The sequence below is a fragment of the Acipenser ruthenus genome, chromosome 42 (assembly GCF_902713425.1).
Source record: "Acipenser ruthenus chromosome 42, fAciRut3.2 maternal haplotype, whole genome shotgun sequence".
NCBI classification, from domain to species: domain Eukaryota; kingdom Metazoa; phylum Chordata; class Actinopteri; order Acipenseriformes; family Acipenseridae; genus Acipenser; species Acipenser ruthenus.
The window spans coordinates 8,885,793-8,908,331 of NC_081230.1; the positions used below are offsets into that span (position 1 = coordinate 8,885,793).

The window sequence follows — 22,539 nt, forward strand, 5'->3', positions numbered from 1 at the left end:
TGGCTGCATTTTAATTGAGCAGAGACTGAAAGAAACCTTAAAAGCACGCTTCAGATTTGAAGCGGTTCCACAAAGAATCTTCTTGATCAAAGAATCTTCTTGATCAAAGAATCTTCTTGATCAAAGAATCTTCTTGACCCACAGCTCGAGTTGACAGCTCGAGTGACACACTGTCAATTCCAGCAGAAAAATAGCTTGTCCATCTTTAGCTTAAGATAACTAGCAGATACATTTCTTTCTGTTCTGCTCAGTGGAGTTACCTTTGCTATATTACTGCAGTAGTTGGCTATTTTAAGTGTAGTTATGTTTCTTAGACTTGTATACAGATTTGCGTTTTAAACACACAATGTTAACACTTTCCCATTAGTTCTCCTTCCCTCTGCACACAGTTTAGCAAGATGAAAGCACAGCAACGTGCATTAAAGCCTAGTTAGAAATGAACATGTACAAGCATGTTAAAACCACATCGCTGAAGCATGATAACTAGCACGTAATTATTAGCTTCAGTTCCATTTTTTCTTTCTGGTCAGCACACAGCTTCGGCGGAGAGTGGGTCTTTACTTCTCTTTTCTTTACCCTGCTGTCGTCAGACCTCATCACAAACCGTTGAGCAGTTTGCAAAGGTTATTATTTTGGTTAAGTCTGGTCCCTGCGCCAGAAAAAGGAAACTGCGGCTTTGGCAAGAGTCCAGCAAAGAGTTATGAAGATAGAAACTAACAGAGAAACCGAGCAAGCCCAGAATAAGTATTTTACATCAAGTCACCCTAATCACTATTTCAAACACCGCACAGAAACGGAATTTGAGTGGAACTGAGGACAGGAGTCATTAGAATCCCTTAAGACCGCTCTACACAAATTTCTGGGATCAATAAGCTAACATAAACCGGGCAAGCACTGACTGATAGATCAAATCAACTCCTCTCATTTGCGTTATGTTTTTACACCAAAGCAGGGTTAGATACTAGCACTAGCACTGCATCAGGTCTCGGATCAGTTAGGTATATTGTTTAAATGATAAATGCACTGTATTTGTCTGTAGGTTTAAGCATTCAGGCTGCTAAATCTGCACTTTCGAGCAACTATAAAAACACAGCATTCCAGGAAATCTTTTTAATTCCTGTCGGGAGAGAGTGTCCCCCCCCTGCCTCCCCCAACTAAAAATAGCCTTCATTAAATCAGTCTTAAATCATGCATAAATTGGGCATTAGGAACTGTATTAAAACAGCACGCATGCATGAGGTAAACAGGGACAAGTCATTTACTGAGGGTAAATGCTTCCCAGTTTATTTCCTGTTTCCCAGGAACTATCTGGGATTCCATCTCTCTGACCTCTACTGTATCTGCGTTCTCCACATAGCACCTACATCACCGCTCTGCTCCAGCAAACATGCCCTGCCTCCCCAAGCCAACTACAGCATTAAAAAAAACAACATGCTGTGCCAAGTTTCCTCTGACGATAGCTCTGTTGCCAGGTACCGAAGTTACACTGCGTGAGGGGGGACGTGCTTGGAAGCAGACTAGCACCTCGCTTGGTGGCTTTGGGGCACGATGCTGGAGAGAAGGACCCCCTTACTGTTTAGATCCCACCCTTCAGAACTGCTCTCCACCACCCTCTAAGAGGCGGAGATCTGAGCAGACTTGAAGCAGCCGCCAGCTACGATGAGCATGTGTGGAGGCTGTGTGGTCCAGTGGTTAACGTAAAGGGCTTATAACCAGGAGGTCCCCGGTTCAAATCCCACCTCAGCCACTGACTCATTGTGTGACCCTGAGCAAGTCACTTAACCTCCTTGTGCTCCGTCTTTCGGGTGAGACGTAGTTGTAAGTGACTCTGCAGCTGATGCATAGTTCACACACCCTAGTCTCTGTAAGTCGCCTTGGATAAAGGCGTCTGCTAAATAAATTAATAATAATAATGTGCCAATGTGGCAAAGTCTGTTTCAAAGCTCTTTTTCAAAATGGCTGCTCTAGTGCATTGGGGTTGAGATCTGACCTCTAAATCACTGCAGGAAGAGCGATATTTTTTTTTTATTAAAAAACATAACAACAAGTGCTCTGGCTTTTCTATTCCGTAACACATCATGGATCGTTACTGCTGTGTTACCCGTTTGGCAATGTGGGTAATAATCCTGACACTATCAGTGCACTAGAGCGGCCATTGTGAAAAGAGCACTGAAACAGACTTTAAAGTTATAAATGTAAAAAGATGGCAGGATGTTACCAATGAAAAGAAAAATGTCAGGTACGTTATTTAAACAGTTGTAGCAACACGTGGGGACGTATAACGCTAGATTTTTCAGAACCCCGCTACTTACTCTTTAAGGAGAAGCAGATTGCTTTTCCCATTGCAGAGAAGTGAACAGCAGATCATAGACCAGTAAGAACGAGAACATTCAGGGCACTTTCCAGCCATTAGCTAATTATTTTAAATGATAAAGATGCTAAATAACTGGAGCCAACATTGTCTGCATGCCTTTTTACTACTTAACTATAAAATTTCAATGCCGATGGAACATTTGCCCTCTGAGGCGTGGCTGATGCTGCTAAAGGCCATGAAGCCAGACAGAACGAGAGTTAAGGATGTCAGAAATATAACCGACAAGAAAGCAATTTAACCCAGGCACAGGAATCTAGCAGCGAATTACTAAACGGACATCAAAACAGCTGCTCCAAGTGTCTGTGGTAGAAAAAGAAATATTTGAGGCTCCAACAGTTGATGTTTTTGTCTAGGGTTTGAGAAAGACTGTCTTGTTTACTGCTCTTGGTCAGTCAAATCTGACCTTGTGTACCATTACAGTACAAAGTGGCTTTGACTGTTGAGTAGAGGCCTAAGCAGGCTGTTAGGAGCAAGAGAGCGAGAGACATTGTCATTGCTATGCCCAAACAAATTGTCAAATTTCTGATAAGAAAACATCAACACAGATGACAGTTTGCTGCAGAATATTTGCCACCAAATTAACAAGCAGACGCTGCAGGGAAGAGATAGTGTTTAAGTTTGAGTTTTCAAAGCTCGGCAGGAGACCACACTTTTGGAGCAGCGTACTGTGCAGTAGATGGTTTGCCAACGAAGCCTTCAAACGGCGCTTACTGAACCTGACTGCAAGCAATCTTTCAAAAAGGAAGTTAAAATCCAACAAGAGTACCGAAAGGCTGCACAGATGACTGGTGTCATAACGAACGGTATCAAATTAAAAAAAGGACGCCTACAGGCAGGTTCACATTTTAAATCGCACGGCAGTCGCTGGGGGTGATTTCTGGTCTCTCGACTGCGATTGAAGGGAGACTGGTTGCCAGAGTTGAATTTTTTCCCAGCTCCAGCTGGCCACATTGCGCAACCATCTCCAGACTCCAGTACAAGCCTTTACTATGTGTAACTAACAGGCTGGTGCAGAAAGAGGCTATTCAAACACATTGCAGACTACACGTCATTTCAGAAACTAAAATGTAATGGCAAACGTCTCAGCTGGAAGTGTTGGCTTTCTTCCCAGGCATGTTGAATCAGTGGCTGCCAAGGGAGACTTTACCCAGGGGTGGGTAACCACTCTCCTGAAATATAACAAACAAGTTCAGGGTCTGGATGGAGATTTAATTGGTTCGATTAAATAATTTAGAGCAGGGTGGGAACAAAGACAGCCCTCCAGGACCACGACTGACCACCCCTTCTTTACATTGGCTGTTTCTAATGATGCCTGTTCAAAACACGTGCAGCAAACAATACAGATCAGACCGCTTCACCGCTGCAGAGACAGGTGTTCACGACAGGGCTGTCAGACACACACACACGTCCGCTCTGTCAACGCCAGATGCAGGAACAAAAATGCGATCGTTTTTTTTTTTTTAACAGTGGTTCCTACCTGTCTATTAAAATCAATACAAATGCAGCTGTCCAATCCCCAGCTGCTCCCAGATCAATCAAACACAGCAAGGAGCGAGTCTCGGAGTCTCGCTCAATAACAAAACAAAAACCATGAAAGAAAAAAATTAACAAAATACTAAATTAACTACCGAGTGTGCACACGTGTGCTGTATGCACACACGTGAACACAAAACAGCAATGTGCTGTTTAAAATGGAGACAATCCCAATTTTTCCTGGGACGTCTGGTACATGTGTAGGACCTCATATACTCAATAATAAAATGTATTTTATTTCTATTACAATGACAAAGGCATTATCCCAAACACTGGTCTGCTAGTTTTCCTCTGAATGACACAGATGAAGACACTAGCATTAGAATCGTCTGTTTGATGACATGCCCATCCCATCTTCTGAAATGGTACCCATGCTATTTTAGGTTATATAATGATTAGTGGTTTAGCCGTCAGGTTGAGTAGCTACTGTAGTTTCCGATCTGCATTTCATTGCCCGTTCACAGGAGAAAAGTGTGGGAGGGTTGTTTGCAGCTTTAAAACGACAGTGACTCACTCTCGCTGTGTGAATAATAACAGGGCCTTCAGGCCACACTTGTGTTGGTGCCCCTGTTTCCTGCCAAGAGAACAGAGAACAGTTGTACCTTGACAGCTTAAAAAACAGCAAAAGAAAACCTCTAAATCACAAGAAATAAGGAAGCAATTATGATCCTTTCTATGCAATGCTTTGCATCAAGGATGGGCTAAAATGGGTTCCAGGGCCAATGGGTTACCCTGTTCTAGATGGTTTAACTGAACCAGTTAAAACCTCCATCCAGACCCTGAAGTCACTCATTATCTCATCTGTCCAGCTAAACCTGGAGTGGAACGGTCCAGGACTGTGATTGGACACCCCTCAAGGACTTTTTTTGCAGAAGCAATGTTTGCAGGAATAGTTAGTCAGCATTGCAAATAAGGATCGAATCAGTAGGGGTGTGTCCGATACTCTGACTCGCAATTTTAAAAATAAAAACGGCAGGTACTAAGTAAATCCATTCATCAATGTGTTGGAATTCAAAACAAGAAAAGCTGTCCTTCCCTCGCCTTTACAACCAAGGACCAAATCAACCGCCATTGCAATTTCTACTGCCGTAGAACATTTCCACTCCACCCTCCTCTATCTTCCTTTCCCACCCCCTTTCTCCTCTCCCTTCTCTCTCCTCTCTGAAGTGCCCTTGAAAACCCAGCCCCAGCACAGCAGCTGCTCCCTGCTGCTGGATGAGGCAATGGAAACTATCCCTGAAACAGAACATTAGCATATTTAAATCCATACGTTCAGGGGCAGGGCTCTTCTTATTCAAATGCAGGGAGTTTGGGATTTGCGTGTTCAGAGGAGATAGGCGTGGAACGCTGTGGGAGGCATCCCAATGCCTCCACATGAAAGGGGGGCATTGTATTTTGGGCTGCATTATTTAATCTCCTCCCTGTTACTGGAACACATGTATGCATAAGAAAGGAATGCTATAGAGTAAGAACTGCCATCATCAATGCACAATGCTGTCTTTATGGGCATCACTGTTTGAACCTGGATTAATTATTGCGTTTCTAAAGCTGAGGGAACACGAAGCCACGTTTGCAGGAACAGCGGCTTGAAACCTGGTTCCAGGAGACCTAGTTTGAGGCTTTGCTGTATCTGACTCCCAAGTCTCCCCTGGTGTGCCGGCAGTGGACTGAAACCAAGTTGCAAGCAACAAAGTAGCTTCGTGTTCCCTGAGCTTTACAGGAATGTACAGCGTGGAGTAAAATGGTTTGACGACAGTCAACCTCCATCTCCTCCAATGATATCTACCTCCCAAGGGAGTCCATCTTATACTCTCAGCTCGCCCTGGCTGAGCAGAAGAAACATACCTTTCAATTGCAACGCAAGCCGGCAGTGTTGCGACAGTTCATAATCTTTTCAAAACATGAGAATAAAATAAAAACCACACATAGCAGAGTCTCTTCCACACTATTGGAATTGATTTTAAAAAGGCATTGGGAATGGGATTGGAAACCCGGCCAATTCCTATAATCCTGGAGAGTGTAAGAAAGTTGTGCAACTATTCAGCAACAACAGTGAGAAAGCAGAAGCAATCTCTGTGATCTCACAGACTGCAGGATCGCGGCTGCCAGGGATTTCACAGTGTGAGGGCAGGATGCGTGTTGTTTAGACTAAGTGGAACATTTTAGCTTAATGGTAAGAGAACCGTGACTGTGGAGCTCACTGCGTTGCTCTCTTTCAACGCTGTTTCAGTGACCTTCTGTGCTTCAGATTAGATCCCATTAAATGTTAAATGGAAATGTAATTTACACCCGCTGGCCTTCAAGTCGGGAGCCGTGACTAATTGGGGGCTCCTTTCTCGTACCTTTTTTTAAAAGGTACACTTCGACATGCATGGATAAACAGAGCCATCGCAGGCAATGGACTTAAAAAAGGGCAGCTGGTCAAATATTTGCCATGGATATCTTATCAGCATCATCACATTAAACTTCTGCTCTGATTAACCAAGAACGAGACGGGAGATCGTCCAGGCACACTGTGTTAAATGTGTGGTATAATCATGGGAAAAGCGTAACAGACGATGTTAAAAAGCTCTAAAACCCAGAATGCAGATGAGCCCGGCTCTTTTGCACAGCGGTTAAGACTCTTGCTTTCGGTGTGCCAAGTCGCCGGTTCACAGCCAGCCTCCCTCCCGTTACAAAATATAACTTCAAAATGAGTGCATTACACACAGAAAATTCTGCACAACGAAGACCATGCACTGACCTGCAGGACACAGCACTGGCAGCTCCCCCATCCACAGTGACCCACATACTCAGCTGTGATGCAAGCTTTTTGTTTTAACTTAGAATTATAAAATACACGGAGCGGCTTGTGTTACAGCCAGTCACAGGGGACTGAACAATGGAGCCTGCCTGCCTGCCTGCCTGTCTGCCTGTCTGCCTGTCTGCCTGCCTGCCTGCCTGCCTGCCTGCCTGCCTGCCTGCCTGCCTGTCTGCCTGTCTGCCTGCCTGCCTGCCTGCCTGCCTGCCTGTCTGCCTGTCTGCCTGCCTGCCTGCCTGCCTGCCTGCCTGCCTGCCTGCCTGTCTGCCTGCCTGTCTGCCTGCCTGCCTGCCTGCCTGTCTGCCTGCCTGTCTCCCTGCCTGCCTGTCTGTCTAGCTCCTCTCCTGGCTCCGATGAAGCTGAGAAAAGGGTTACCGATGTGAACAGAAAGGGGTCAGCAAGCCAGCCCTGGGTTTCACAACTCAATAAAGTACATGCCTTGTTTAATAAGCTGTTCCTGCCCTATAGCTGCAGGAACAGCTCCTAATATTAAACCCTACAGACTCAGAGACCTATTCAAGCTGTGGGGAGTGCGATCATTTTGATTTAGCAGGGGGTCCAACAGCTTTCATTCCTGGTACCTCCCCTGGTGGTTTCACTCTACCTAAAAGAAGGGGAGTTACGTTGGACTCGTTTCTAACCCTATCTTGAGGAAGAGCATTGTGGAGCAAAATGATTTTTTCCGCTGACTTTGAGTAGGGTGTGTATAGCAGCACATTATCCACTGATTTGCCATGCAAATGATGCGAGTCCTGGGAGAGTCTGGATTGTGTAACTCGGAGCCCGTTTCAGTCATGATGGGCAAGACAGCAGATCTGACAGGCAATTTAAAAAACCTTGCAGCAAGCATCGCCTAGCACAGGCTTAAGAAAACTGTATCCTTTCTGGTTTTTCAGTTCCGAGGGTTCGTATGGCAAGGAATGCATGCTACCAACATGTTGGCTTTTATACAGGGATGCAAAAGGTATCTGTCTACTATTTAAAATGCACCCTGCCCTCCCACCTTCAATTCTACAGCACTGTCATTAATCCACTGCCCCTGATTAAACCATTCTATGCTCAGGTCAGAGGTAACAACAGCTAAGCTGAATATGCATGTGCTTTGCTTTCATAGCAGCTGCCCACGTACAGCCGTCCAAGACTGGTATTTGTTTGTCATAAAACAGATGCTTTTGTCAACAGAGATAAAGAGAGAGGAGAGAGAGAGAGAGACAGAGAAAGCGCACTTACATCTTGAATTGCTGCTACTGAGTTAAACAATAAAGCAGATTAGATGCTAACTCTATTAATGTCAGGTCTATTAACATATGCATCAGTCATTGTTACTCAAGTTAAACAGTAGGAATGCCCCTCCCACACACACACACACACACAATGCAAACTGAAAGCAGGAGTCTGTTCCACCACATGTGATAAATAAGACACACTGCTTTGCTAAACTTCTGGGCTTGGTTCCTCAACTAAAAAACCACAGCTAAAAAAGAATCGGCTTTTACAGCTCTCTCTCTCTCTCTCTCTCTCTCTCTCTGTCTCTCTGTTCACCCTTCTGTGCATTCCACTGCAGCACAAAGCAGAACTTGTTGACAGTGCAGTTTGTGTACATTCCCCCCCAAAAAAGAGAAGCTCCAGGATCAAGCTGGGGTCCCAAGTCTGCCAGCACAGCCAAACTACTTGCATCAGTAGGAGGTGATATTTGCTTCCGAACAGCATTCTTAGCAAGTTCAGTAACAGCTCATGAAAAACATTCTCCAGTTTCTTTGTTTAAAACATCCGGCATAGGTGCAGAAAGACGGGCCAGTGTAAAACTGCGATACATTCTTTGGAGCACATGAAACGCTCTCTCTGAGCCGTTACCTTCACCCTAACCGTAATTAAGAGAGTTGATTAAAAACTTCAGCTCAGTGTTTGAATTCTCTCAGCAGGCCCTTCGCTGAAAAGCGTCTTTCTGCACCTCTACCAATTAATTACCTACGGACAGTAATTGTACATTTATTGTAAACTTACCAAACACTGTATTAATAATAATAATAATAATAATAATAATAATAATAATAATAATAATAATAATAATAATAATAAGAACCCCTACTAGTAAGTGACTGAGGTTCCATGGTAACTACGGTAACGAACGCTACAGGCAATCGCAACTCAAAGCAGGTACACAGCGCGCATTGATGTCAGTGCGGCATTGATGATCTTTAGATCGATATCAAAACAAACCAGCACCGCACTGATGACAGACATCTGATTAATTAAAACGTGTGCAGAATAAACTACAGCCGGTATGCACTGTCCGACGAGGCTCTTAATATCAGAGTCTGTGTTACAACCAAGCATGGACAGAGCGATAGACTATAATCATTTTAAAACACGAAATGACGTGTAAAAGTGTACGGGTATATAGGCCAGGGTAAATTATTCCTTTCATATTTATATAAAAAAAAAAAACCCAAAACGGTATTCTTTTCGATGCAACGTTGCATCGAGCTCTGCATGAAAACATTTCTCAAGGTCACAGACAGTAACCAAAAATAAAGAAACATGCGGTTCTCTCTTAAGGAATAAACACATGGCAAAGCTCTTTCAATCCTTCAGACGAACAGAAGGGGGTCCAGTTTGTTTGGGAACTCAAGGTAAATGTCTATATAAATAAATAAACACATGTAAATCACAATTGTTACCAACATGTATCCTAGGCTATCATTTGAGACAGGGTTACTAATATTGGAGAGACCAAATAAAATACACGCAAGCGCAACGGTACCAGAAGCATGCACGTGTCAGAACAATGCACTCGCACACGCACACGCACACGCACACGCACACGTGTGGCACTATGCAAATTAATTACTGTCCTTGGTTTCACCTGTCAGTGACAAGATGCGTTGCAAATGACTACCGCAGACCTAAACACTCGAGTCTAGCAGCAGTATGGAAAGAGAGAAGCCCACAATACAACTACTAGCCCTCGCATTGCACTGTAATAATACGGATAATCTTGAATAACGTCAGAAGGCCGTTATTACACCGTCAAATAATGATTCAAGGCTGAATTAAATTCAAAAAATTTGCTTAGCGTCTCAACCAACAGGCAGGCAGGCAGGCAGGCGGTATGGGTGTTTGAAACGTCTGGACAGCATACAGGCACGTTAATATTTGCTGTAAATAATAAACACGCATAGTAAAAATATATATAATTGGTACCTGGTAGCTCAAAATGCATTCGGGGTCGTTGCTTCCGGCAGGCATTGCTGAATTGTACGTGCTGTTGTTTCTAGCCTTCTTCCGAACCGGAGTCGAGGGTCAATCCGTTCTGGTCAGCCTTTTTTTTCCCCAAGTACAGTATTCAGCATCCGCCACAGCAGTGTCGCCGCTGCCGCTGTGCTACAGTGTGTTTGGCTGGCAACAGACTCCGGCGGTCCAGCGCAGCTGAGGCGGTAACACAGCGCTGCGTGTGCGGCTCTCACCGTGTATTCGGGGGGGTGTCGGAGCATCACTAGCCCGCCGCCCAATAGGAGGACAGGGGGCCGTCAGGAGCCACGCCACTGCCGGTTATTAAAATTGAGTCAGATTTTGAACGATGCACCCAGTGTTCCGATGGGCAGGTGAACTCAATTTGTTTAAACAAAATACAAAAGTTTCCATGTATTTAGTATTCAGTGTGGTGGTGGTGTTTTTTTTTTTTTTTGTTTTTTTTTTACTAACTCTGTTATTGTTTTTATTTTGTTTAACTTAAAACCATTAAACATCGTCTGCGCTGGGCTTTTTTTTTTGTGATTTATTTTTTTTAATTAAATTTCAAAAGACAATAAATACATGGTGTATGTACACATATTAAATAGAATGCATTTTTTTTTTTAAATGACACAGCTGGGAGGCGCATGCAGCATACAGGACAGTAGTACCTCACAGGAGGGAACGTGTGGAAGTTTGGGACTGGGGATCAGGTATTGCAAAATGAAAACACATGCTTTTTCATACCACTATTACATTCAAAGCTGCACACCTACACAGACCTATAGAAATGGAATTGAAATGACAGGCCAGATTCATGGAATTCATGTGTTGTGAGCAATCACCTTGAAGATGACCAGATCCCTATACTTCCAAAAGAGAAATCTTGTTCACAAATCCCTGTAGAATATTGTATAGGGAGCAATAAATACATACAGATCTCCACTCCACGACCCTGGGTCGGTGAAAATTAGATTGCACCTAATCTTTATCTCTATAATAACATATATATATATATATATATATATATAGTTACGTAAGAATATCTAAACAGCATAGCCAATTGTAATCTGACTCCACTTCCCTCTGATCCAAGCAGATGCAAGCCACATGGCTGCATCACATCAACTATAGACAGTATTCAAACTCAAAGGTGCTTTATTGGCATGACTAACATCAGCAGCATTGCCAAAGCAGTTACAGCACCACACATACTGGAATACAATATTTTTGGAATACAAAAATCAGGATGCTTCCCATCTGCTAACAAAGCCATTAAAACTGAGAAGGCTGAAGCACTGCTAGGCTCCGATCGGCAGCGAGGGAGAATCAATCCAAGCAGTCTGGTTTATAAAACAATTCCTTGTGCATCCTGATTGACCTTAACAGAGAGCAGCAGGTTATATAAAGTGTCCCTTTATCTTAATGATGTTTGCAGTTACTCATATACTGTATTTAGTTTTGATAGGGTTGTGTGAAGATGTTTTGGTCTGAATTCAGGAGCTGTTCTTCCATTCTGAAAGCCTGCCATAGAGAGATAAATACTGTGTCTGTCAAAGTGTCTTAACCCCTTGAGGTAGCCAAGGAATTGAGCGCTAGTTCAAACTGTTTCTTTTTAAAATACATCGGAGAGAGACTCAAGCATCGCGAGGAGGAAACTGACCATTTGGACGCACCTGCCGGTACATTTCAAACCCCTGTTGTTTGGCGCACCTCATTGCAGAAATAAAGCCAGCGTCGTTTCAATCTGTGGGACACGTATCCCCTTGTACCTTAAAAAGGTACAGAGAAGAGCCAGAGCCATCCTTTGATCTGCCCCTTGGGATGCAGTTTGAGTTTTGCAGGCTGGTGCTTACCAATAAAGTCGTTTTGGTTAGCCTGCATTGCATATGTCCATGACGGGCAACTAGGACCGAAGAGCAGCTCCTGAACTCACCCTCGCATTAACACAGACTTGCCAATTAAAACACAACCTTCGACCAACAGCAAGAACCACCGCTCGGTATGCCAGCGAACATCATACAAGATCTGCAGACAGCGACACAAACCGAGAGCATGAAATCCGATACAGTACTGCTTAAATAATGCATGTTCAGACACGCTGCCGTTCACGTCATCCACGTGTTTGCATCACAGTACCATAAAATAATGGTAGTACATGTGGTACTAGTAATGCTAAATGGAGGGTCTATAGGGACAGTCAGTTGTTTATTGGCAGGAGCCTATTGGGGTTTCTTGTTGCCAGTAATTGGGCTGGAAGCTGATTAACATCAGGGCTTAAGAAAGAGATATATTTATGTGTTATTGGCTTTAAGATTATAGAAACATGTCGTTCTAGAAAGAATGATACTGCTGGCTGCAAGCAGGGCCAGCAGAAATCCTACTGGCAGTAATCTGCCCATTCTAAAAGTAAAAAGGGATACAATTCTATGCAAACATTTTGATCAGAAGTCTTTCTCGAGGTCTTCAAAAACACCACTGCATTCCAGGCAAGATTTAGTGAATGGGTTAGTTTATTAGCTTCCTTAAATGACAGCGAGGACATGATGCTGCTCCACGCACAGCTACAGGGTATCAGTGCCGAGACAGTACATGTTAGATGACAGGATATTCTGCAATGAAAGCTGCTTAAAAGGGATTAAAAAAAAAAAAAAAAAACACCTTTTAATGTCACGACAGATCCAGACACTCTACACAGCTACACAATGGTAATACATGCAGTACTGGTCTCTAGGCGATGTGTGCAGTAGAGGTCTCAGGTCTCTATGTGATGTGTGCGGTGATGTGCCGCAGGTACTCCCCCCTCGTGGTGGTCTCGCTGGGGAACACTGCTTGGCAGAACTCGCAGACCTGAGAGTTCAGGGTGACGTTGGAGAGGAGGATCCCCCCGAGCTGCAGCGCCTCGCTGTCCAGCTGACACCCCGGCGTCCACGGCATCTACAGGAAAACAGAAAGGGGCTCCAGTCATCTGAACATCCCAACACAGAACCAGCACCACAGTCAAAGGCTCTTGTAAACACCAGGCAGCTTTGTCTGGCTTCCATATTCTGCACTCGTGCGGAGAGAAATTGAAATTGAATTGATAAATCTTGAAACTGTTCCCAGACCCCAGAGCCTCTGGTTTCTATTGTTACATCACATTTAAAAATACATACCTCGAAATGGCCTCTCTGCTCCAGTTCTGGGTCCAGCCAGTCTTTTTTACAGACCGTTTCTGAACCACAAGCTGCCTCCTCTGGTCTATAAAGGCCTCCAGGACCCGCCACATGATTCACACCCGTCTGCCGACCAGCCTGCAGTACCCCATTGGCGCCAGCAGGGGGCGGTGAAGCGGTTTTCCGGTCAGAATCAGCACCACCTAACAGATGATGATGACGATGATGATGAAGAGGATGAGCCGGAAAATCTTTTTTGTTTCCCGTTTTCCTGGCCAGGCAGTGGATCTGCATCCCTTCCAGCCCGTTGGCTAGGACGTCGTAATCGTCCGTGCTGGGGGGGTATTTGACGTTGTAGTTGCCCCGGCGGTGGTCTCCAGCAGGGTTGGGGGGCTTCTCCACCTGGCCCGGCGTTGGCGGCCCCCGATTCCTGAAGGGCCCTTCGGAGCGGTTCCGGTCTCCTTCCGTGCACTGAATGGGCATCGAGACCGGCATGCCAGCGTCTGCCACAGACGAGAAAGCGTCAGGTTCATTTGATCAACCTGCACTCTGATTTGACAGCGCCCTCCACTATTTCCCTTATAAAACATTACCACAGTAAAATCACAGCACAGTGTAATGAAGCACAGCGAAAGCACGGTGAAGCGTAGCAAAGCATTGTAAAGCACAGGGAGGTATGGCAAAGCATATTGAAACACAAACCATGGTAAACTAACCCTTAACCTTTAAGTTTCCCCACAGTAAAAGCATAGCAGTGTTATCAAGCACAGTGAAAGCATAGTAAAGAAAAGTGAGGTATGGAAAAGCATATTAATAGCCTGGTAAACAAATCATTCAACCATGGAAAAAGCATGGGGGGGAGGAACTGCAAAAACACCACTGTAAACTTTTAGAATTATTATTATAATTATTATTATTATTTATTTCTTAGCAGACGCCCTTATCCAGGGCGACTTACAATTGTTACAAGATATCACATTATTTTTACATACAATTACCCATTTATACAGTTGGGTTTTTACTGGAGCAATCTAGGTAAAGTACCTTGCTCAAGGGTACAACAGCAGTGTCCCCACCTGGGATTGAACCCATGACCCACCGGTCAAGAGTCCAGAGCCCTGACCGCTACTCCACACTGCTGCCCTAATAATCTATTTTATATAGCGCCTTTCATAGTGGACCATCACAAAGCATCACACTGAGACCTGCATGCAGAGGGAGGGGAGGCCATCGCTGGAACAGCACAGTGCTCTACTACCCATTCTCCACACTGAGACCTGCTTGCAGAGGGAGGGGAGGCCATCGCTGGAACAGCACAGTGCTTTACTACCCATTCTCCACATTGAGCCCTGCTTGCAGAGGGAGGGGAGGCCATCGCTGGAAGAGCAGCTCAGCAGTGTTGGGAGTCTGTCCCAGGCACAGCGAGGTGAATTCTTACCGTTTGGGAAGCCCTGCCTGGCTGTCAGTCTGTCCAGCATCTCTGCTTGTCTGATGCACAGCGCCCGCAGTCTGAAGAACTGCTCCTGCAGCTGCACGAAGGCCTGCTCCATCTTCTCAGCGCTGGAGAGGAGGAGACACCGTCCAGAGCTGTTAAACACGCGACAGTGCAGAATGCACTAACACTGGAAATGACACCTACAGCAGCGTGCAGGTAATACAACACCGCATGGCTTCTGTGGTGTTCATTTGTTGTGCCTATGAAACCAAAACCACTGGAACTGAACCTTGGAAAATGTAAAAACAGGCAAATTAGTAATTTTAAAAATCGAGGACTTTAATAGATCACACATGTAAGAGAAAAACTAAGAGAGCCACAAATAGTAAAACACAGCAGACTTTAAGATGTTTAAGATGCCCAATTAAAGCAAAGTGGTTTTAATAAATTTGCACACTACTGTACATTCAACGAGAAGTGTTATGAGTAGGTCTTTTTCAAAGCCCTGGTTGCAAAATTTGAGGTTTCTGTTAGTATTGATAGAGAGGGACCGACAAACTTTTACTCCTGAGAAACTGAAAACTACTAAAAAAAAAAAAAAAAAAAGAAGAGAATGATATAATTTATTCTGTTTGTAAGGAATCTCCTCCTAGTGGCTGATGAGTTAATAATACAGACACCAGTACAAGACCTCTCCACTACAGAGCTGGCTCTTCAGCTGAACGGGAAAGCGTTCGTCTCTGAACTGTATGGTTTGCGTTTCGGGTCCAGCCCTTGCCTTTCCATGCAGTTCGATGGGCGGATATGTCAATTCATTCTACATTACGGATCTGTCAGAGTCCTAGAATATCTTATGCTTTGTATAGATGTAATCACGCGCATAGAACATGAGACAATGTGACAAAACATGCATCACATACTGACTTCCAAACTATTTAATCATTTATATTTTGTTACAATCCCAGCATATTGAGAGGGCTCTCAAGCCGGGATGCTTTTAGTGTGTATTTAAGGGGTCTTGCAGATGGTTTTTGATGAATGAACACTGGGCATGGAGGGGTTAAATGAGAAAAGGAAGCAGGTGTCATATCACACAGTCTCACTCTGAACTCTCTACTGAGACAACCTTCCCTTTTTCAGAGACAAGCCTACTGCAGCGCAAGAGACACAAAACATCTGTTGCTAATACGATAGCAGTAACCCGAAAGCAAGTCTTTTATACATTACAGAATACTCCGTCGGGTTTGCAATCTGCAAAACACAGAACAGTCCACTGCAGGGTGAAGAAGACTTGTTCTAACTGGAAAATGAAACTCCATCCTCGGCGCCTGTGTGATTCATAAACACCGAGAAGTGGCTCAAAAAAGGAAACCACTGACTTGGCAATACCTTCTTCCTGTCTAGGGAGACAGTTTCAGTTTCTCAATTTTTATTTTTCATTTATCTATGCAAACATTTAAGCGCCAGAAGTCTTTATTTGAGGACAGGCTACTTTTTTTTTTTTTGGACCGGCATCTACCTGCTATGTTAATTCTCTCTAACTATATTGTTATGGTAACTTGCTCTAATTTTGTTAAGTCTAAACGTAACTGTTTATACAGCCCTTCAAATGCTTTTATTTGCTCATCTTAGATCACTGCCAACTGCCATGAAAGCAAAAGTTGCCGAAGGACTTTTCAAAATGCCTGCATTGTGTAAGTTACTTCCTACACACAAATCCCACATACCCTCACCACAAGCCCAGTACCAGACTATCCCTCATTGCTGCGCACTCAACTCAGCAGAAATCTGAGGCGCTGCACCATTCACACAAACCACACACACAAAGAGTAAGATCACTTTACTTACTTTCAGCCCAGAGTCATCTTCCCTTCTGCTTCTCCACTGTATTGACAGCTCCCGTTTTGTGTCTAGGTCACATGACCGGAATAGCCAATCCCTAGGGGTGGGGGTGGGGGAATGTCTGCAGTTCCAGTGAAACTAGAACTATGTTAAGAACAGGAACTAGAGTTCAGTGATCTCACTAAAGCAGTGTTAACTACCCAGTAGCTGTATGATCAAATGAGCTTTTGCAAAAGGGAGTTTTGTTCTTGTCAAAACCAAACTGGTAGAACAGGGTTTTCCTGCCTCACCCAATCCAACAGCAGCTCCTCCATTAATAAAGCAGCTAGCCATGTGAAAAATAATCTGTATTTTAATAAAAAAAACACTTCTTGCTACCCAGACTTGCAGAGGTTAAAGGAATGAGGCGCCAGTGAATCTCCCAGCAGAACTCTGATTGATTACTCTGCATCCGATCCACACATGCATTTTGTCAACTAACGCTTCAACGTTTAGCACTGTCTGCCCTGGATAGTAATAAACTACTGACTGTGTGTTACAATACCACACAGTGCTGTTAATGCATTCCCTCTTCAGAGCACCAACATGATCACTGGTCCCTCCCTTTATGTAAAAGGTTTTTGGTTCAGGTGTATACTTCAAATCTGGAATATGCAGATATTTTTTTTAAAATGACTACTTAGGGGGCTCCCCGAGTGGCGTATCCAGTAAAGGCGCTCCGCGTGGAGTGCAGGATGCACCCTATAGCCTGGAGGTCGCCGGTTCGAGTCCAGGCTATTCCACTGCTGACCGTGGACGGGAGCTCCCAGGGGGCGGCGCCCAATTGGCAGAGCGTCGCCCGGGTGGGGAGGGCTTAGGTCGGCCAGGGTGTTCTCTGCTCACAAAAAAAAGGGGGTAAGGTCTGCGGGTACTGTTTGATGAAGCGAAGAGACACGAATGTGGATTTGGAAGCCTGTCATATAATAAAGAAAGGCACACCACACACACACCAATATGTTCAAACCAGTGATTTATTTAAAATGATAATTCTCAGAGTAGAGTTGTTTAGTTCAGCTACTTAACCTACCATAAATCCAAGACAATTTCTAATAATAAAAAAACACAATAAAAAAACACTAGATGGGAACGGCCAACAGCTGTTTCCAGAGAAAACTCTCCTATAAAAGAAAATACAAAAAGAAATGTTTAGAATAGTACATTTTCTATGAGCTGCACTGCATTGAAAAGAGGCAATATATTCTTGTCCGAGTGCCCGGTTATTTGACCCCCTTTTTCTCCCCGAATGTAGAATATCCAATTACGTGCCCTCGAAGCAACAAATCCCCCACAACAACTCAGGAGAAATCGACATGTCAATGAGCACCATAATCAATCTCTTCACACACAGGAGCTCTACAGCAGATGTCAGCAAGCTACTGGTAACTGAAGGCTGCTATGAGCTCACTGGGCCAGTAGGGGTCAGTAACACCAGTGGTTTAGCCTCCCTCCTCTGCAGGAGAGCCAGAGCCAATGCAACCCTCCCTCAGGAATACCCCGAGAAGACTGAACCGTGCATGGTGTTAAACAGACACTTACAGTTCTTCCAGGGTAGGGTTCGAGGCACCCGCAGTCCTGCTGGCAAGCTGCTGCTTGCGTTAGCCTCAGGCCTGTGAAAGACACTTTGGGTTATTAAAACTCTGCTTAAATCATAAAAATCAGCCAGCTTACCAAACAGATTTCCAAACTCAAAATGAAAAAGGACTACAGAAGTCCGACAGGCATGGAAATGGGAGCTCCTATATAAACAATTCTGTACAGCAGCGAAACGTTCCGACACACCAAAGCAACACAATAAAATGCAGTACGGCAGACTAACGTTTGCAGATAAATTAGACATACACTTGATATTACACACACTTTCAGCTGTACAGTAAATGTTCAGAATTTTACTGTTGTATTCAATTTTGAGTCTGGACTACTCAGAAGTACCTGGCCCTGCAGACAAAGTGAATACAAACTAAAACTCACCTCCTGTTAAAGTTAGCTCTGCTTATCACAGTCCCTTTGAGGGGATGTATTAACGGATCACCACACTTGCATTGCACAGACAGTCCCTACAGTGCACAGCATCTAGTTTAACCCCACCCACCCCCAGTGTAACATCGGGAGACACGTACTTGCTTTCTAGGATTGAAACTGTATCAATACCCCAAACAAACGGCTTGCAGGAGGAGTTATCCACTTCTGCAGAGGGAAGAAAAAACAATTCTTAAAAAAGACAGCAAAGCAATTGCATTGAACAAATGTTTTCTTAAATAAGTGGTCCAAAATGCACCCCCCCCCCCCCCCCCACACAGATGTGAAACAGGGGGCTTCCAGAAAACCAAACTCTGCATGACCCCCCCCTACCTTCATCCCAGTCCTCTTCACAGTTTGGGTTTTTCCATGTGCTTAAGGGCACTTGCCACTTCTTAGCATGAGCGTTCCCGACCACTGGAAAAGAAAACCCGTCAGCGACACTAAAGTGCGTGAATCGTGACTTCATGTCAAAGCAAAACTATTGGCGCCTGGCCCAAATCAGAGAGATAGACAGTAGCGTTTGACTTGCTGTCCGAGCATTTGGAACACCTGTACAGCAGGATTAATGTAGCCCGATTGACGGGGAAATGTACCCTTCACATTGCAGCAGTACTAAAACTTCAGTTTCTGTATAAATCGCTAGTCAGTATGGAAGTCTTCACTGGGGCCCAGCAGAAAAGCCAATCAACAGAGGCAGTGGTGGAGCACAGTGCATTATGGGTAATCTCAAGCACAGGAGAAAGCTGAACCCGGTTGTAAAAAAAAAAAAAAAAAACTGGTTCTACGAGTTGTTTTTCCATTGTGACATTTTTCAATCGTGACACCATTTCTGAGGTCTACGATCTCAACGCTATAAAAACATTTTCTATTTGAACATCGGCATCCAGTTGTGGTAGAGGGGCTGTGAAGCACCCCCATTCAAAATGCGCCAATCTGACTGAAAAACTAATTTATTTATTACTACATGCCCCACCACTTTTGAAACCAAAGTTACACCACTGGGCTGTCCATTTAATACATGGCTTTAGTAAGTGACTCCACATCTCACAGTTGTCGTCACTGATGACGCGCCGGTCCACGCAGTTGGCGATGTGGTGACTCAGCTCGTTTCTGGGGAGCAGGTGACGGGCATTGAAAGGGCAAGTCTTGAGTTCCTGGGCCAGCTTTGGGTGGTTCTGAAACAAGAGGGGGAGAATAGTGTTCGGTTGAGAGAATTATTTATATATAAAGTAAATCCATTCTTTAAAAAAGGCAGGATTAAGGAATCATTTGTGCATTTAAAAGTAAAACGGATTTTCTAGATGTTTTTCCTTAAACTATTTACCAGTATAAAAATCTGTAAATCAAGTAGAGATCTGCCTTTAACTATAAAGGTTTATAGCACAAGTCTCTTCCGTTTGCACAGAAATATTGCGCTTATCACTGGCTGAGAATATCCTTTTACAAAAGGCTGATAAAGTGTGACGAATATAAAACTTAACAGCACTTAGTAAGAGTTACCTGCCAGTGGAGTCCAACTCAACAGCTAGGTCATGTTTAAGGGTCGGGCAGGCTGAAGTCAGACTGCCAGAATTAATATGCCACTGTGCGGTCTGCGAAGAGAGCAGATCCTCCATACCTTGCTGCACTTGATGAGATGATAGGGGAACCGCAGCCCGCGGACCTGGTGGTTCTTATCGTAAGGACACTGCAGAAGTTTATCAGGGTCCCACATGTCAGTTCCCTCTGGGGAGAATAGATACGACATCCGGTTCAAACTTTCATCTTGCAAACCAGCAGGGGAGACTGGTTAGAGCAGCGCTTCCCAACCCCAGCCCTGGGGACCCCCTGTGGCTGCTGGTTTTCATTCAGAGCTCTCAATTACTTACCGAGCCCCTTAATTGAACTGATAATTGGCTTAAGACCTTTAATTGTTCTCTACTCAAAAAAAAGTTTGCAGGTTTCAAATTACTTTTAAAATGTGCCAACTTGAAAGCTACAACTGTTTAAGACCAATTAAAAAGGTCTAATTAAGCTAATTATTAGTTCAATTTAGGGTTAAGTAAATTGAGTGCTCAGCTGGAATGAAAATCAGCAAGACACAGGGGGTCCCCAGGACCAGGGTTGGAAAGCTGTCTCATCTGATTGAGACTTGCTAACACTACACACTACGTTTACTTGGTAGTTAACTGGCTAATGGTGCCAACTTCAAACGCGTGTAGATTGGAAAGCACCAACAACTGAAATATATATACCGTATATATTTGCAATGCGACATCCCATTTCTGCATTGGGTTATCTTGGGGGATATCTCTAGTCTAGTAAAAAAAAAATACAAACCTGTTCGCGTTTTCCCAACCACTACATTTACAGGGGTGTTTGTTGGTATGATCCCGGTAAGATTTCCCCATCCTGAATCGTATTAAAAGCCAGCTCCGGTTCGACTTACCCTTCTCAGAATGACACCCGAGCGGGTCGCGTCCTTCCACCCCGAAGGCTCCTTCTTGGGGTACAGACATCTTCCTCAAACTGGAATCTGCCGTCACTTAAAAATTGAAAAAACAGTATGTCAAACTTCAACTGCTCAACAGGATTGTGTTCGCTTCCCAAAACCAACATTTCACATAATTGTTCGGTTACCGGCTTCCCGTTAAATGATCTTGTTTCATTAAAAAAAAGTGTTTTGAGGAAGTTTCGGTTTTATAAAACATAAACATTTAATTTTAGGTTAATAAAGACATGCCCGAATGTAAAAAAAAAACAAACAAATTCAACATACTACATTGTTAAATAGATAAATAATAAATGTCATACTGCAGTAGATTTGATTCCACGCAACATAAATAAAGCGTTTTGCTTTTTAATTCAGTCCTAACCTCGATTTAACAGCATCGACGACGGCAAAACGACCATTTTGTATTAAATGCAGGATTTAAAATTCTGCAGTAGGCTTTTATATTTATTTATTTTTTACATTTTAAACGAACCATGCCAACAGTTTTCTTTAGGTGGTAAGAAAATAAGATTTTTAAAAGGTGTACTTACGAAGTTTAACAGAAAGGCCTACGCGGATTGCCAGGCGTGAACCACGTCCTCGCCGCAAATTACTACGCTGCGTAAGAGCGTACTGCGTCACCGCGCAACAACCACGGGGCTAAATTCTGCTCAATTTATTTATTTATTATTTTATACGACTGTTAGTGAAGACAAAATATTAAATCCACAGAAAACCCACTATTTTATTTTAGCGTGATAGAAATAGCGAGGTAGACTGATGTTGCTGCTGAAGGCGGAGGCCGAAACCTTGTAGTTAAATGTTTAATTAGTTGGTTTTTCAGTTTTTTCAATCACGTTTCTTCTTTATGAAGTATTTTCAGTGATTGATGACTATCCAGTTGGATCCGGATTCTCTTGATTATATAGAGCCGTTTGCTGTTTTTGAATTATCTGTGCTGGTTCTGGCATTGATTCCCTTCTGTGTTGGTTTAACCCCATTCCAAACCAGAATATTTACTTCTACTGTATTTTAAAATAAAAAAGAGAGACTTAGAACAGTCAACCGAACATTATTTTATTCTTTCGAGCTTACAAACGATGGCCAAATAAATAAAATATTCGCAATAAATGTTTTTCACCTGTAGTGGAAGTGACAACATAGGATACATTGAACTTATTTTTCCCACGTGTATCAATTCATATTCAAAACCAGCGCCACCTTTAATATCATCTATTTACCGCATCCCATAATGATAAACAACATACTGAAGTTCTTTAGCGTGTATTAAAAATGGATGCAAAAAAAAAAACTGGCACACGTGTTCCAAATAAAAAATAAAACAATTCTGTTAATTAAATAGCATTAGAATTTGCGTCTTCGTTTTGTTTGATGTTACTGGCTTTGTCGGCGGCTCCTTTTCCCACAGCCTTTAATCACAAACCTATTTTTAAAGAAAAAAATATATAAAATAAATAATAATTATGCCCCTTGAAAAGAGCGTGCTTTTTAAAATACCAGTTTACTATTGTCAGATTTGAGCTGGCCGTGCTAAAATACATTTTATAAACAATAATGGGGTGTTCTAAAAAGCGTCGTTCTTAGTATGTTTTTTTTTTTACTCTGTACTAAAGA

The 22,539-nt window shown here is 43.5% G+C and overlaps 3 protein-coding genes across 6 annotated transcripts in view; all 3 read right to left on the reverse strand.

Annotated features, from left to right (window-relative positions):
• Positions 1–10,295, reverse strand: part of LOC131709225 (electroneutral sodium bicarbonate exchanger 1-like) — a 35,534-nt gene extending 25,239 nt beyond the window's left edge. Inside the window, exon 1 of one of the 2 annotated variants that reach the window (XM_059011345.1) lies at positions 9,912–10,295. In XM_059011345.1, the coding sequence (XP_058867328.1) occupies positions 9,912–9,956 (45 nt within the window). In that variant the 5' untranslated portion in view covers positions 9,957–10,295. The remainder of the gene's footprint in view (positions 1–9,911) is intronic. The other variant, XM_059011344.1, reaches the window with a different exon arrangement.
• Positions 10,296–10,677: 382 nt separating this feature from the next.
• On the reverse strand, positions 10,678–16,758 carry LOC117400924 (TRAF family member-associated NF-kappa-B activator). Of its 2 annotated transcripts, none has more exons than XM_059011349.1 (4): positions 16,380–16,758; positions 14,535–14,820; positions 13,097–13,599; positions 10,678–12,878 (listed from the first exon to the last, which is right to left on the reverse strand). In XM_059011349.1, the coding sequence occupies exons 2-4, from the start codon at positions 14,644–14,646 to the stop codon at positions 12,705–12,707; spliced, it is 789 nt and encodes a 262-aa protein (XP_058867332.1). In that variant the 5' UTR covers positions 14,647–14,820; positions 16,380–16,758; the 3' UTR covers positions 10,678–12,704. The 2 variants fall into 2 exon arrangements, with proteins under 2 accessions (XP_058867332.1, XP_058867331.1); XM_059011348.1 differs by having other exon boundaries at positions 14,535–14,656; positions 16,380–16,756.
• A 607-nt stretch (positions 16,759–17,365) lies between these two features.
• Positions 17,366–21,781, reverse strand: LOC117401115 (gametocyte-specific factor 1-like). Of its 2 annotated transcripts, none has more exons than XM_059011352.1 (8): positions 21,456–21,781; positions 20,860–20,955; positions 20,050–20,156; positions 19,480–19,606; positions 18,762–18,845; positions 18,530–18,596; positions 17,949–18,019; positions 17,366–17,530 (listed from the first exon to the last, which is right to left on the reverse strand). In XM_059011352.1, coding segments are annotated over exons 2-8 (528 nt in total). In that variant the 5' UTR covers positions 20,930–20,955; positions 21,456–21,781; the 3' UTR covers positions 17,366–17,528. The 2 variants fall into 2 exon arrangements, with proteins under 2 accessions (XP_058867335.1, XP_058867334.1); XM_059011351.1 differs by lacking the exon at positions 21,456–21,781 and adding an exon at positions 21,287–21,397.
• Between the last annotated feature and the right edge of the window lie 758 nt (positions 21,782–22,539).